Raw genomic sequence first — 14,960 nt, 5'->3', positions numbered from 1 at the left:
TGTGTCCATCGAGGGAATCTTTCTTAAGAAACGCTACAAACACTGGCATACAGTTGGTTGTTATACCTCTGGTCACTTTTGCATATTTCCATCTTCCACAATGCATTTTGTGGTCTATATGCATAAATAAAGGTTTAAAATCCATTTAAACTAGGTGTAGAAGTGTGAAACTGACCTCTTTTTTTCTTTAACTTTTTCAACCACGAGTACATGGTATAATAATAATTATTATTATTACTGTATTTTTTTCTGTTATGTCCCTCACGCACACTTCAAAGGAAAAAAAAACGCTTAATCGTGTAAATCGCATATGTTGTTTTAATTAAACGCCAAGTCATTTAACCATATGTGGTCACCTCCCACCACTCGCATCACGTACACACTTTTCTCCAGGGGTGGCAATTTAAATGGTAAAAATGAGTAGCGGACCATATGGTGTTAGTGGTGAATTCTCTTTATGAAACTTATATATATATGAAAGACACGTGTCTATTAACACCTTGTCACACACATTCCATCTGAATCATCTGTGTTATTTTTATTTATTCTAAAAATGACAACAAAAACAGCGTTTGTCGCTTCCTTTTGTTGTTTGCGACAATAGTCAGGGTGGATGTTATATAACAGATCACGCACCCATGACTATATGAGACCACAGCAGGAGACAATAAACAAACAGGGCGGAGGAAATTGAAGAGGAACTCCCTGCTGTTCTAGGTCATAAAGGCTTTGGAAGCCCAGACGGTGTCGTAGTTGGGTGATGTGTGGTTAGCACATTAGGTAACCAACCGTCAATTTCAGTTTATGATCCTAGACTAGTGGCGGATCCAAGAAAAAGCAGTGATGAAATGATTGACTTCCCTCTCAAAAGGAATTTTTTCTAACTTTGCTATTTAGCATCATCCCAATTACAATTTATCATATAAAATCTACCAACAAATCAGTATAGTAGAGTCTCTAAAACTCGGCACTGGATAACTCGGCAGAGTTCCTTCGTGGCTAAGTGAATAGCATAGGTATGCGCCTTTGGCGTGGGAGACCCGGATTTGATTCCCGGCGTTAGCCCATGTGGTTCGGATTCCACATTAATCAGTAAGTCCCTCTCATATAGCCTCGATGCTGAAAGGGACGTTAAAATCAACTAAAGTCGATAACTTGGCCACACCCTGGCAAGGCGTAAAAATCCCGCGCGTATACCCGTTTAAGATCATTGCCCGCGTACGTGTCCTCCCTCTTCCCGCATCCCTTTTTCTCGCGTCAGGTCTGTTTTATCAGGTAAATTATTGTACAGTGTGTATTTACTAATCTTCATTTTCATGTATGGTAAAGGCTCTATGCCTTCATGAAGTATGTACACTCATGTCCAAAATGATTGTCGCATATCTATAACTGTCTCCATGTAAGAATATAATTTGATAATGATTTTGCAGGGTACTTTTAATACTGATACTATGTGTATAATCGGGAAATGTATATTTGTGGTAAATTTCACACTAAAAGAATTATAAATACGAAAATTAGAATGAGTAAAACAAAATGTTGCTAAATGGACAAGAAAGTTTTATTGTTCTTATTTACTGCTCTTTTGACATGAAATTTGCCACATAGATATCTTTGCCGATTATACACATACTAACATTATAAGAAATACCGGACGAATTCGTTATCAAATTATATACCTACAACAACATGTTTATACACATGCGACAATAATTTTGGACATGAGTGTACTTTTCCTTTGTTTAAGGTGTACAGTTTATTCTGTGTTGTATTCTCAAGCAACCAATACACATAAGTACAGTACTGTATTTTCTGAGAAAACACTCATACTTATTCTTTTTTAACCCAATTCCCGACAACACGCCATTTTCACCAACTCGGTCACTCTTCGGTATACATTAGGCCGAGTTTTCGTAACTACTGTATATCATGTACCTTATTATATGCTAAAATTTTATATGTAATTTTACTACTTGATTCTATGTTGTTGTAATACTCCATACTTCGAGCTTATGTTCATCGTCAAAGAGGCCTCCTAAATATCTCTCCTCCAAATAACTCCTCTGCATTAGCGAGTGTTCTAGCCTAGAAGTTCCGTACAGAAACCTGTCCAATTTAGCAACACGCAATTCACTTTAGAAACTTTCAAGTCAGTATGAATTGACAATGCAGATATCGCAACGTAATATGTACTACTTCGTTACTTCTCGCCCATCTTCCCTTCAGAGCTGTCCCATAGATTTGCGGGCAGTGGCGGGTCTAGCTCGGGGCCAGAGGGGTAGCCCCCCAGTTTTTGAGTGAAAAATAATTGATTTAATTAAACTTTCCACGTTTATGCACCGAAGCTAAAGGAGACGGTGATAAAAGTGATACTGAAAGAAATGGTGGAGTGAAGAAAATGGAAGGAAACGAGAGAACCCTGTGAAAATCCATATACACGATATTTGTTCACACAAAGCCTACTTGGCGCGAGCTGAAAACGAACCAAGGACTCCACACACCAGAGGTGAGCATTCTACCACTAAACCAGCGCAGCCCCTTTATTTTTGGGGATGTAAATAAAAGACAAGAAAGTGAATTCTTTCATTTTAAATAATAATAATTTTTCAAAAAATTACGGAATTTTCAAGAAACATGTTGTCTGCACGGAGTCTGCACTGCGTAAAAAAAAAAAGTTAATCGATGAATGAAATAAAATTTAATTTTTGTGACTATCATTTTGTTTCCGAAAATTGTAACAATAATCTAATTATTGTGTTGCAGGACCACTTTCACAGCCTACCAACTGGAAGAACTGGAGAGAGCCTTTGAAAGAGCGCCATATCCTGATGTATTTGCTAGGGAAGAACTTGCACTGAAACTTCACCTTAGTGAGTCTAGGGTTCAAGTCTGGTTCCAGAACCGAAGAGCCAAATGGAGGAAAAGAGAACCACCACGGAAAACAAACTACATGACCACAGGTAGGTTGTGGAAACAACTCTTGAGGTAATAGATTAAGTTAGGCTTGCAGTATAAATAAGTACCTTAATATATTATGGTACGAGGGGCGTTCTAGTCAATCCGGGACATTTTGTAATACGTAAGTGACTATGTTTGTGACTCCATTCTTGAACCACCCGACCGATCTCGATCAAATTTGCCACATAGATGAGATTTGGGCCTGGGATGGTTTCTATTATTTCACTTTGATTGTACAACTTACAAGGGAAGAGAGGGAGATTATATATCAAACTGGAAGACTGTTTATACACCAATCGAAAGTGCTAATTATGTTCATTAAGAAACTGTAATATTATTGTTCTAAATGCATGTACTTTGCGAATCATATGCATTTTTAATTGTAAGGTTTCCTATTTTCACCGAATATCGTATCAGAACGCATCGGAAATGGTTTGAATATACTGTAGTCTGAAACTGATTTCCTACAGACTTCCGTTTGATAAAAGTGCATAGTGTTACAGTACTGTTATCATGACATTTGCACAGCGTTATCGTATAGTGTCCAGTCTTGTTCCATCTGCTTTCATCTAACAACAGCTTTTAAATGTTATACTACTTGACCCTCTTGCCATGTGAAATTTGAGTAGGACCTCGTCTGGGACTCTGTGGTGGACCATGGGACAAATATTTTCACTTTAAATAATTGTTCTTTTGAAACGATGAAACATGTGTTTTCCTGTTTTGACATCTGTCTCACCGTTTCAGTTTTCTGGGGGGTGTTCATAAACTTTACAATCACGTTTTGCTGACATTTTGACCGGCCGCCATTTTGCACAGGGTCATTTTAGAGTCAAGACTTCTTCCCTCTTCTTTCATTTCCCAATAGCTTTCAAACAATATGCTACTTGACCCCCTTACCATATGAAATTTTTGAGTTGGACCCCGCCTGGGACCCTGCGGCTGACCCGAGGTCAACATTTTTTTGCTTTGTTACGTTGTACGTTTAAAATGATCAAACACGTGTTTTCCTGTTTTGGCATCAAACTCACCATTTGCGATTTCTAGGGGTGGCAATTGTCTTTCTGGACACCCTGTATATTCATATAACTCTCACAGTATATGCATTCCGAAAAAAATTATTACAGTTTCTTAATAGGTGTCCTTAGTGCTTTCCATCTTCCACTTCGATATATAATCTCCCTCTCTTCCCTTGTTAGGGAAGGGGAGGGAGAGAATTTAAAATTGATTGAAAATGACAGATATTAGCGTCGAATACATAGTTTTCCGGGTCGCTGAGATGAACAGTGACACTTTCGAAGCCGTTTAAATACAAATTCAGCCTTGCAACTTGAGAGATATTAAAATGATGGAAAATGACCGATGTTAGTGTCGAATCCATAGTTTTCCGGGCCGCTGAGATGAATGGCAACACTTCCGATGCCGTTTAAATAAAAATTCAGCACTTTATGTCCAAAATGAAACGTGCGAAGAACGAGTACTCTGCTAATAAATAAATAAATATAAATAAAATTCAAGAACTGAAACTTTCTTTTTTTTTTTTTTTTACCGCATAATCTCTTACAGGCTACGGTTATACTTTTAACTCATGCCTTGAAGGCTTCGGTATAGAAGGATTTGACAGTACATGTGAACCATTCTAGAAAAAAAGTGTTTAATTTCGTCATCACTGTAGAAATATTGACTTCCGAAGAATTCTTTTATGGGTCCAATCAGGTGAAAATCATTTGGTGCCAAGTCCGGGCTATAAGGAGTATGTGGTAATTCATTGCTGGTCAAAAGTGGAAAGCTGCTTTTGAACCCGGTGCGCACTCACATACCGGAACAGTTGCGACGATTGTCAAATATAAGCTGTTCAGCGCGTTGAATGGTCCCAGGAATAACTGCTATGGGCTGGGATCCATCATCACCGGAATCATCATTGACAGACGTAGTGCCATCTTTAAAGATCTTGCACCTTTGAAATGTCATACTTTGACTGAATGTTTCACCAATGTATTGTGACTGAAGTGTTCTGCAACTTTCATCCAGTTTTATACGTTCTTTCACTAAAAACTTTATCACCAAACGGTATTCCGTGTACCTGTTCACGCTGTTATTCGCCATCTTGAATAACGGTCTCCAGATTGGTACACGAAATGAGTACCGTCATCCAGTAATAGGACACAGTTGCCAGTTCCTACAGCATGTACTACCTCCACTATGGATTCGATTTTAAACCTGTTTAAGAAAAACGAAAAGAAATCCCGGATCGACTTGTACGCTTCTCGTACATTTATACCTATTTCGACACTAATCCACTATGGTTACTTCACTCACACCATATGTTGCAGGCATCTTTTTCATTGTTTTGCTTTAATCCACTCTCTGAAATGGCCCTAACTCTGCTTTCTGTGAGGAACAAACTTAAAAAAAAAAAAAAAAAAAAAAAAAAATGCTGTTAAAATTATTCGAACATTTTCTCTTGATATTTGAATATCTCGACAATTATGCTAATATCCCAATATTCGTTTTCAAAATTCAAACAATTATTCGTTATGCTAATAATTTTCGAATATTTGTATAATGAATTATTTAAATTTTAACAACACTACTTCTTTTATGAATAGCTCTCATACTTTCAATCAAATACCTGGACTAACACTATATCGAGTATTCTAAGAATGGTACCTACGGACTACAGGACTACTATTCTACAAGTCAAAATAAAGCGAAAAACATATATAATTCTATAACTTTCGGATTTTCGTCTGGAGACGCGAATAGCACTGTGACAATGTCGTAGATTAAAAAAAAAAAAAAAAAAAAAAAAAAAAAATATAGTCTATAAGATTTGTTACATCTATTCTTTCCAGATGGAAGTTAAAATCTATGTACGTTGTCACTATCAGCACTTATTAGCAATAGCATATCAACCAATGTAGCTGTTTGATGGATTCGTAGAGCAACACTAATGGTTCCAAGTTAATCTGCGACGTTGCCACATTTAGGGATTGAAGCTGGCCGTGGAGGGTATACCATTATATAGGATTTTCTCTTTATTTTGTACTGAAGAATAGCATTGTTGTCCGTGGGCGCCATTTATAGAACACACGATATATATATATATATATATATATATATATATATATATATATATATATATATATATACCGGCGGTGGTCCGGAAGTGGGCGTACCCCGTTTAGTTTCAACAATATAGTTGTTATGGTAGAATATCTGTACACAGTTACCTTGAAGTCTTAAAGAGTCATAAACATAGGTATGATCATCATCCATGTCGTAACACAGCTGAATTCTGCGCCAAGTTCTCGCAGATGTTTGCGGATATACTCCGGAGTCACGAGGATGAAGGCGTGTTCCGCAGCTGCTCGTAATTCCTGCGTTGTCTGATATCGAGTGTTTCTTACTTGTTACTTTATGAAACCCCAGAGAGCATTGTCTGGCATCGTCAGATCGGGACTACTTGGAGGCCAGGCAAAGGGAGCTGGTAAAGATGTACAACTTCTTCCAATCCAGCGACCAGGAAATGTCTAATTCAGATAATTGCACATGTGAATCGAGAAGTGCTGAATCGTGAATGAACATGAATAGCAATCGTGGCAGACAATGCCAAGCAATGTTACCAAACAAAAGTGGGTAAAACCTAAAACCGTCAGAAAACACCATTAGGGGTACGCCCACTTCCGGACACCCTATATATATCTCAGAACTCGACTGGAGTGGGCAGGATAATTGCCACTGGGCATAAATGGAAGCCTAAGTGCGTTTGCACACGACAACGATAATATCGGTGGTCCCACCGATAATGTCGGCGGTGAAATCGACTTCAATGTATTCAAATCGTAGCTTGCACACGCCACCGATATTATCGGCCGTTCCTCCGACACGCAGATGCTGTCGGCCAAGCCCCCGATACTGTCGGCGGTACCGCCGACACCGATTTTGTCGGGGGCAATGTTTTCTTATGATTGGATGCACACGCCACCGATAATGTCGGCCGGCCAGCGGGTTAGATGAAGAGAGTGACAAGGCGCTGTGTATTTTTGTTTTTTTCTTTTCTTTGGAATTTTGCTGTTTCCATTTTTTCTATTACAATTGTATAATATTATTATTATCTTGTCCTATAAACAACTTTGGAACAGCATATTATTTTTTTACAGTCTCTGTTTTGGAGTAGCTAATTCCCTTTATTAAATAAATATAAAATGTGGGAAGTCTGAAGAGTACTGATTTCCCTCTAAATAGTTATCAAATAGAATATAGGAAACTTACATAACCAATTTCCGTTGATTATTTTCTACTCCCTTTTTTTTCTTTCTCTCTCTCTCTCTTTGATTGTATCTTTTTAAATCTACTAATGCATTTAAGTTTTATTATATTCTGGAAATTAATTCAAGCGTAATTTTCAAAGTTTGATACTCTGTGAACATAAGCATATGGAAAAATCCTGATTATTATTACTTTCTTTTATTTACATCAGAATTGTGTGCACACAATTTTCCCGGTCTCACTCGATAAGCAATGATTGAATAGAATATTTATTGACAAGTAGAATTATTATTATTATTATTTTGAAACGAACCTAGGATAATCAAACGTTCTTTTCAAAGCTCCCGAGGACAAGTGACTCATTTGGCATTCTCTTGGTTGTGATCTCAAAAACAGGGATGTGACTCCACGCTTCACTTGTCGCACATCTTTTCTCTAACTTCCAACGCAACTCCCATTTTTTAAAAGAATTTGTGGAATGGCAAATGGAAACAAAGACCAGAGCTATGTATGCAAGTTTTCCCTCTCCCCTTTGTACCGGGATCGACCCCTGAAAGAGTTCTCCAGTTTAGCTATAGTGAGTGGGTGAAAAGGTTGTGTATTCTTGTGTTCTTACCTTTCTAGTTTTGCTTACAATTTTAGAGATGGCAAAAATTTTTCCGTATGATATTTTAACCCTTATGGCCCGATCCAACCATATTATAGTTCATCACCATATTATAGGTCATTTGCAACCCTACCGTGAAAATTTTAGGAGGGGGCAGCAAAAATTTAGGGGGGCCGTCCCCTAGACCCCCTTGGATACGGGCGGATGGGCCTGTGCACAACCTATAAAATTTTCAAAATCAGCCTCAACACTTTTATTTTCACTTCAAACATCAGTAAACAAGGTTCTTCCAAGGACACCTTCAAATTATTAACGTGTTCTGGGGGAGCCGGCACCGTTCTGAAGTTAAAATTCTATTCATTGTTGAAGATGATCTCTCGACTGAAGCGGTACCGATTGGAACAAGCACACGTTTTGTTGCCAGAGCTGACAAATTAGGAAATATAATGGATTTATATTCTTCACAGGAAAGTTTCATTAGAAATCCCTTGAAGAAACTTATTCTTTCAATCGTTTGAAAGTTCTATATTCAAATAGGACTTCTTCGCACAAAACATGAAATAATTGTGAAAAATCGCCTATTCAGGCAAGGATCAAGGCAGAAGTTTGGAGGGTGTTACTCGAAGTTTAGGGGTGACACCCCCTATCGGGGGGAGGGGGGTCTGGCGGAATCCCTGACTGGATAAAACGCTTGTTTGTATAATTGTTCGTTTGAGTTAAAGCCCGTCGACGGGAAAAAACGTTCTTTTCCATTGAAAGTGATATTCTAGAAATTTTTGCCATAACGTATACCCACTCTCGAATATTTTAAAATCTTTTTAATAATAATAATAATAATAATAATAATAATAATAATAATAATAATAATAATAATAATAATAATAATAATAATAATGACTTATTGCAACTGCCAACATTTCTATGGGTGGAATACAGGGTCTCATTTCTGTATGCTGGCGTTGAATATGGTTTCCAATTCTTTCTATTAAAAAATCAAAAGTTTGTGTGGACATGCGATAGTAATTAAAAAATTTTGCATCGTCTTCGCGTAATTTCTCATATAGTGTATAAAAAGCACCTTCTACATAACGCACAGTCAATAATGGATGAACCCAAAGCTTTCGCGATCTACATTTCCTGTTTCTACGTCGTAAGTACAACAAGGCAAGAAGATATCTCTTGTTGATAGCTGGACTCATCTTCTCTCTTTCACGTCCTGTCCAATACTAGTCTCAGCGCCGATATTATCGGCCACGTGTGCAAACTATCGCCGACACCGATATTGTCGGGGCTTCCACCGATATTGTCGGCGACGTGTGCAAAGTACGCCGACACCGACACCGATATTATCGGGGCTTCCACCGATATTATCGTTGCCGTGTGCAAACGTCCTAACGCTCTTCAAACTTTCTCCTGTCTTTCCGCCCAAAAGGGGTTTATTGGTTATTTTTTAAAGCTGTTTACAATGGGATTTTAGGATTTTAGATTTCTGAGTTCTCAGCATCTGTGGCCACGTTAGCACATCACGAATGATGGAAGACGTCCCTCGGCGAAAACACTATCCGAGGAACGGGAAGAAGTCTGAAAGAGATTGTTTATGTGCTACAATACATTGTTACGTAGTAGGTTTATCTATTGTTGTTTGCTCTCTCTCCTAGTGGGACGCACAGACTACTTATGTTTTGTATCTCGTTGATGCTTTGGATCAGTGGCGGATCTAGCCGAGGGACCTAGGCCCCCAGTTTTTGGAGCAATATTACACTATTATTTATATATTTTTGAAAGCGTATAGTGCATGATATACCTATCACAGTCTAGGTTCTGGGTGCTCCCCGTTTTTATCTTCTAGATCAGCCACTGCTTTGGATAATGACAATGCTAAATTAAGTTACTCGCTTACTGTATGCGCTTAGAGTTTTAACAATATTATGTTTCGTTTTTTTACAGGCTCGAGTACTAATGCTTTGGGTTCTACATTCAACGCCCTGAACACACTGAACCCTTTCAATCCAGGAACAAACTCCTGGGCCTATTCCAGCTCCACCTATGACCCATCTCACTTAAATTTGATGGACCCCAATTCCTACACCTTTTCCAGTAATCCCAGCTCAGGATATTCATATTCCATGCTTTCGCAACCAATGACCATCAATGAATCATTGTTCACAAACACCATGCGACCACCCGATTACCAAACGAACAACGCCATGAGGGAGTTCCAGCCCCCACCAGCAGCCAATACGATGAAGAGCATGGACTATAGCCCCATCAGCCCTGGCCCTGATAAGCTAGACGACGTAAGCACGCTATTGAACAACGTAAAACGAGAACCCACGGACTACGAGAACGGACGAGCGAAAGATAAGGAACAGCAACAGACGTTTGTAAGCCTGCCGCCCTTTCTCAACTGAGTTGGCTCCATTGGCGGCGGCGATGGTTGTACGTCCCTCAGGATGCAAATGTTGCATCAGACGTAATCAGACGCCCAATCCTTATTATCCTTAACAAGTGTAAGAGGCGCTTACTTATGTGACTTGTTCATGGGAAGCTACTTAAGGAAATGATAAACACATCAGTGGGACAATGTTCTAACGTTTGCGAAATGTACTTTAAGAATATTTGAAAACTATTATTACAAGACTCGAAAAAGATTATACTCATATATCTTACAGAGTACTTGTGGTATTCATATTCTTCACAGCTACAAGTGTCATTTACTCATTGTATAAAGACATCTTCAGCAGAAACTTTTGAATTTCACCTACAAAGAAAAACCTTTTCTCAGTTTAAGACTTTTTTTTTTTTTAATCTGCATTCTAGAGCACAGGCTAACATATGAAGGAACAGGATGCGGTTCGAGCCTACTCTATTTCCAACCCTTCTCTTTTTATCCAATGGCAGCCTATACCATATTTTATGGACTTTAAGACGCACGTTTTTCTTCGAAAAATTGTCTCCAAAGTTCAAGTGTGTCTTATACTCGAAATTAATATAATAATATCCATTGTTTGATTTAAAATTCCCGCCAGTCTTAAAAATGGCCACAAATTCGATGTCGCGGGAAACCCATCTCTATCTGGCAACATTGAATTCAACTGTCAGCAGCAGTGCACCGATGCGACGAACATGAGTTGCGGGGATTCACAACCTTGCTAACACTCTCTTCCTCCCGCCCCGCCATCACAAACCCAGAACCACAGACTAGAATATACAGACCGTAACCTCTGCGAAACACTGGAAACAATGCGAACCGTAGCGACTCTAACATGAGACGACGAAACTAACCAGTCGATCTGTTAGTGGACAACCCTGCAATCTAATAATAAAAATGGTAAAAAATGTTACGGGTATTTAAAAAAATGCTTAAAAAATAAGGTTCGCCTTATAGTCCGTAAAATATGGTAATACTACAGTTTATTGTAAATATTCGAAAGTTTTCACAATCGCTTTTATGAAATAAATCTTTCTAATTTCTCATCGGTTGTGTAAAGATGGTTGCCCTTGTTCTAAACTGTGAACAAAGCTTTTCGGTTTGAAACTTGTATCTTTCATATCCATATGTATCCTGAAAAATATTGATTTTACGCAACAGAAAAAAAAAACCCTGCAAATTGTTAAGACACGAAAACAATAAATCAAATATAATTATTCAAAATTCGGTTCCGGATAATAAAAAAATACATTCCAAAAATAAAATAAAAAAAATTACATTCTATTGTAAGTTCAACATTCCATTAATTCACAATCATAAGTAAAATTTTATCAATTAATTTTGGATTATTCAAGAAATCGTGACTTTGAACATAAAATTATACAGGGTGTTGCAAAAAAAAATGTCACAATACTTTGAGAATAGATTCCTGATATCAAAATTAAAAAAAAAAAAAAAAGTTCATATGGACCTGTGGTCGGAAGTGCATAGTTTCGTAGTTATTGGGTACTGAAAACGTAAAAAAAAAAAAAAAAAAAAAAAAAAAAAACTTTAAAGATTCATAGTTCCACTACTATAGGACAGATCGTAATCGGGTCAAGATATCACTGATGAACTGGTATGTGAACTATCCAAATATCCAACTTTCAGAACCTCCGGTACTTGCACAATCATTTTTAGAGAAGCTGTTTGGGAGTACTTGATCACTCTCCACCTACCTCTCTTATAAAATGGTGTGCAAGTACTGGAGCATTCTTAAACATGGATATTTGGATAGTTCACATACCAGTTCATCAGTGAAGCCTTGGCACGACTGCGATAGGTCCCATAGTAGTGAAGCTATGAACTGTTAAACTTCACTTGTTTCCCATTTTCGGATGCCTATAACTCCGAAACTATCCACTTTTGAGCACAGGTCTATATGAACTTTTTTCTTCTTATTTTTATGTCAAGAATTTGTTCCCAAAATTTGTGATACATTTTTATAACACCCTGTATACTTTGAGCAATTGGTAAAACTGTTGTGAAAATATGACGATTCAATAAGTTTTTTTTGTTTTATAACATTAGACAGATTTGAATTTTCTGTTCCTACAATTAAAACACTTGCCGGACTGAAAATACGTAAATTAGATTAAAACGCACAAAATGAACGAATCTCATATATGTAATGTAACTACATTCTTTGTAAATTTTCATCTTACTTTGCTACTGCCATTGTTAATATACAATCGATTATAAGGGTGTCGAACAGAATTCAAACTTACGTTTACGTGAGGTTTTTGGACTAAAAATTAAATTTTGAGATCTAATTTGTCCAAGATATTCTCCCTCGCATATCCACCCATCATACTTTCATTGCTTTTCCTTTAATTTAGTCTTAAACAGGGTGTTTCAAAACAACACCGACAATGTTTGAGAGGTAATTCCTGACACCAAGATAATGCAAAAAGTATAGACCAACCTGGGTGCATAAATGCTTCCTTTCAGAGTTATAGGCTGCCGAAAACATGAAAAAATAAACTTTAACGGTTCATAGCTCCATATGGGACCTATCGTAGTTGGGTCAAGACTTCATTTAGGAACTAATACATGCGCTATCCAAAAATACATGTTTCAGAATCCTAAGGTACTCACGCAACAACTTTTTATAGAGGAAGTTTGGCTACGGGCATATAATTTGAAGTACTCACCAACTACCTCTGTAAAAATTGTTGTGGAAGTATCGCAGGATTCTGAAACTTGGATATTTGGAAAGGGCACACACTAGTTAATACGTGAAGTCTTGACTCGACTGTGGTATGTCCCATAGTTTTGGAGCTATGTTCCTTTCAAGTTCTTTTTTTTCTTTTTTCTTTTTTTTTTTTTTTTTTCATGTTTTCGGCACCCTATAACTTCCAAATGAAATATTTGTGCACCAAGGTTGGTCTATACTTTCTGTCTTATCTTGGTGTCAGGAATCACCTCTCAAATGATGTTGTCGATGTTGTTTTGAAACACCCTGTAGAATAGAAATGCAAAAATTCTTCAAATTTCAAAGTAAATTATAGTTGGTTTTCTGTTTGCATATGATTGACATCCAACGAAAAAAAAAATATATGGTTTTACAAGAAATACGGGAAACGACGTAAGAAGCACAAAATCTGCACATGTACGCGGAAAACCTTTTAAAAAATAAAAATACTTCGTAAAAAGTTAATAATATTAAAATTTTCTATGAGCAGTTTTGTGTCAAAGTAACTGCTGAAGTCAGAAACTTGTTTTTCATTTTTATTTCTAGTGTAATTTTAAACACGTTATTACAAAATCACTTATGAACTCTACATTTGGTTCAATCTTCTGGTACAATCTAATTTATTCATTCGATCAAATGGAAAATTGGTGACACTTTTTTTTCTCTTCTCGGCTTTCGAGACATTTTATCATTTTTGACTTCTAAAGATCGATCAACACCCTGTCATTGATTGTATATAATACTTCCGATAATCCAATTTTTATGTATATAATGACATTTGACTTCATTTTTATGAGTGTGTGTACTTGCATTTAAAATTTTTATACATATATATATATAAATACACAGAGAAGTACGAATTTCCCTTTGGGAGATGAAGGTATATAATTTTGATATTTGTATATAAAAGGTATGTGTAGATGAAGTCGCTCTTTTCAAAGGAAACACAATCGTACGGCTTCCACTATCAATAATAGTTACACCATATTCAAATTGCGTGTGTATTTGAAATTGCATAGTCAAGATAAGGTATTATCTCTAAAGTACCGATATATATTTTGAATAGGAAGAAAATGTTCATATTCGAGATAGAATTAAAGGAATTAAACATTAACTATATTTACAGAATGAAAATAAAATAATTATACCTTTTTATTTATTCTGTAACAATTTTCAGGAATTATTCCGTTGCCTTCATCAGTCACGATGTACAAATAAAAAACTAACACCGAAACCAAATTCATATTACATAAAATTACTATTATCTATTATCCCTGCAAAATACTTCGTTACTCATCTGTTGGGAATCGACGAGCTGCAACTTGCTGAAATACTTTTCAAAAGTAAGAGATAATAATAATTACTATTGTTCAGAAATAATAATAATTAAAAAACAAGTCTTACCAGTAAATGCATAAATAATGTTTCCAGTGAAAAGAGCGACTTATTTTGTAGATACAAACATGTCAATATCTTGTGTGAATGAATGAATTTGTGGACGAATGTTCATGTGTGGCATTCTAGTGCCTTATTATCATTAGTTTTATTTTATTCGCCAGCGAGAGTGGAGTGTAAAGGAAAGAATGTTTACGTTGGTAAATATATTATATATATGATTCGACTTGAAATACATTATGTTTATAATTACTTAAACTGTCTAAATTCATTTATTAACCTCTTAACCTCAATCGCAGTTTGATTAGGAACGAAGAGACAGAAACAGTGTAGGAAATATTCAACAGAACAGCTCCATTTAACTTGTTGAGGACTCACAAAGAGATCAAAGTATGAATCACATGATCTCCTCGCAATGCAATGAAATGAAATCTTTGAGTTTTACGTCCCACGCTTATACCGATTAGGTAAAAGGAGAAGGTGATTATGAGAAACGAATGAAATGGTGGAATGAAGAAAGTGGGAGGAAACGGGAGAACCCCGAGAAAACCCACGAGCACGAT

The 14,960-nt window shown here is 36.8% G+C and overlaps 1 protein-coding gene across 1 annotated transcript in view; it reads left to right on the top strand.

The window, feature by feature from the left end:
* LOC145693674 (uncharacterized) overlaps nt 1-11,824 on the top strand; it is a 47,039-nt gene extending 35,215 nt beyond the window's left edge. The window contains exons 3-4 of the mRNA XM_081769914.1: nt 2,764-2,960; nt 9,785-11,824. Coding sequence (XP_081626040.1) covers nt 2,764-2,960; nt 9,785-10,248 — 661 coding nt within the window. The 3' untranslated portion in view covers nt 10,249-11,824. The remainder of the gene's footprint in view (nt 1-2,763; nt 2,961-9,784) is intronic.
* The last annotated feature ends 3,136 nt before the right edge of the window (nt 11,825-14,960 follow it).

Source organism: Thermobia domestica, chromosome 8 (genome assembly GCF_964235325.1).
Source record: "Thermobia domestica chromosome 8, izTheDome1.hap1.1, whole genome shotgun sequence".
NCBI lineage: Eukaryota > Metazoa > Arthropoda > Insecta > Zygentoma > Lepismatidae > Thermobia > Thermobia domestica.
The sequence above is the reverse complement of the archived record's forward strand: the minus strand, read 5'-3'. Positions and strand labels throughout refer to the sequence as shown.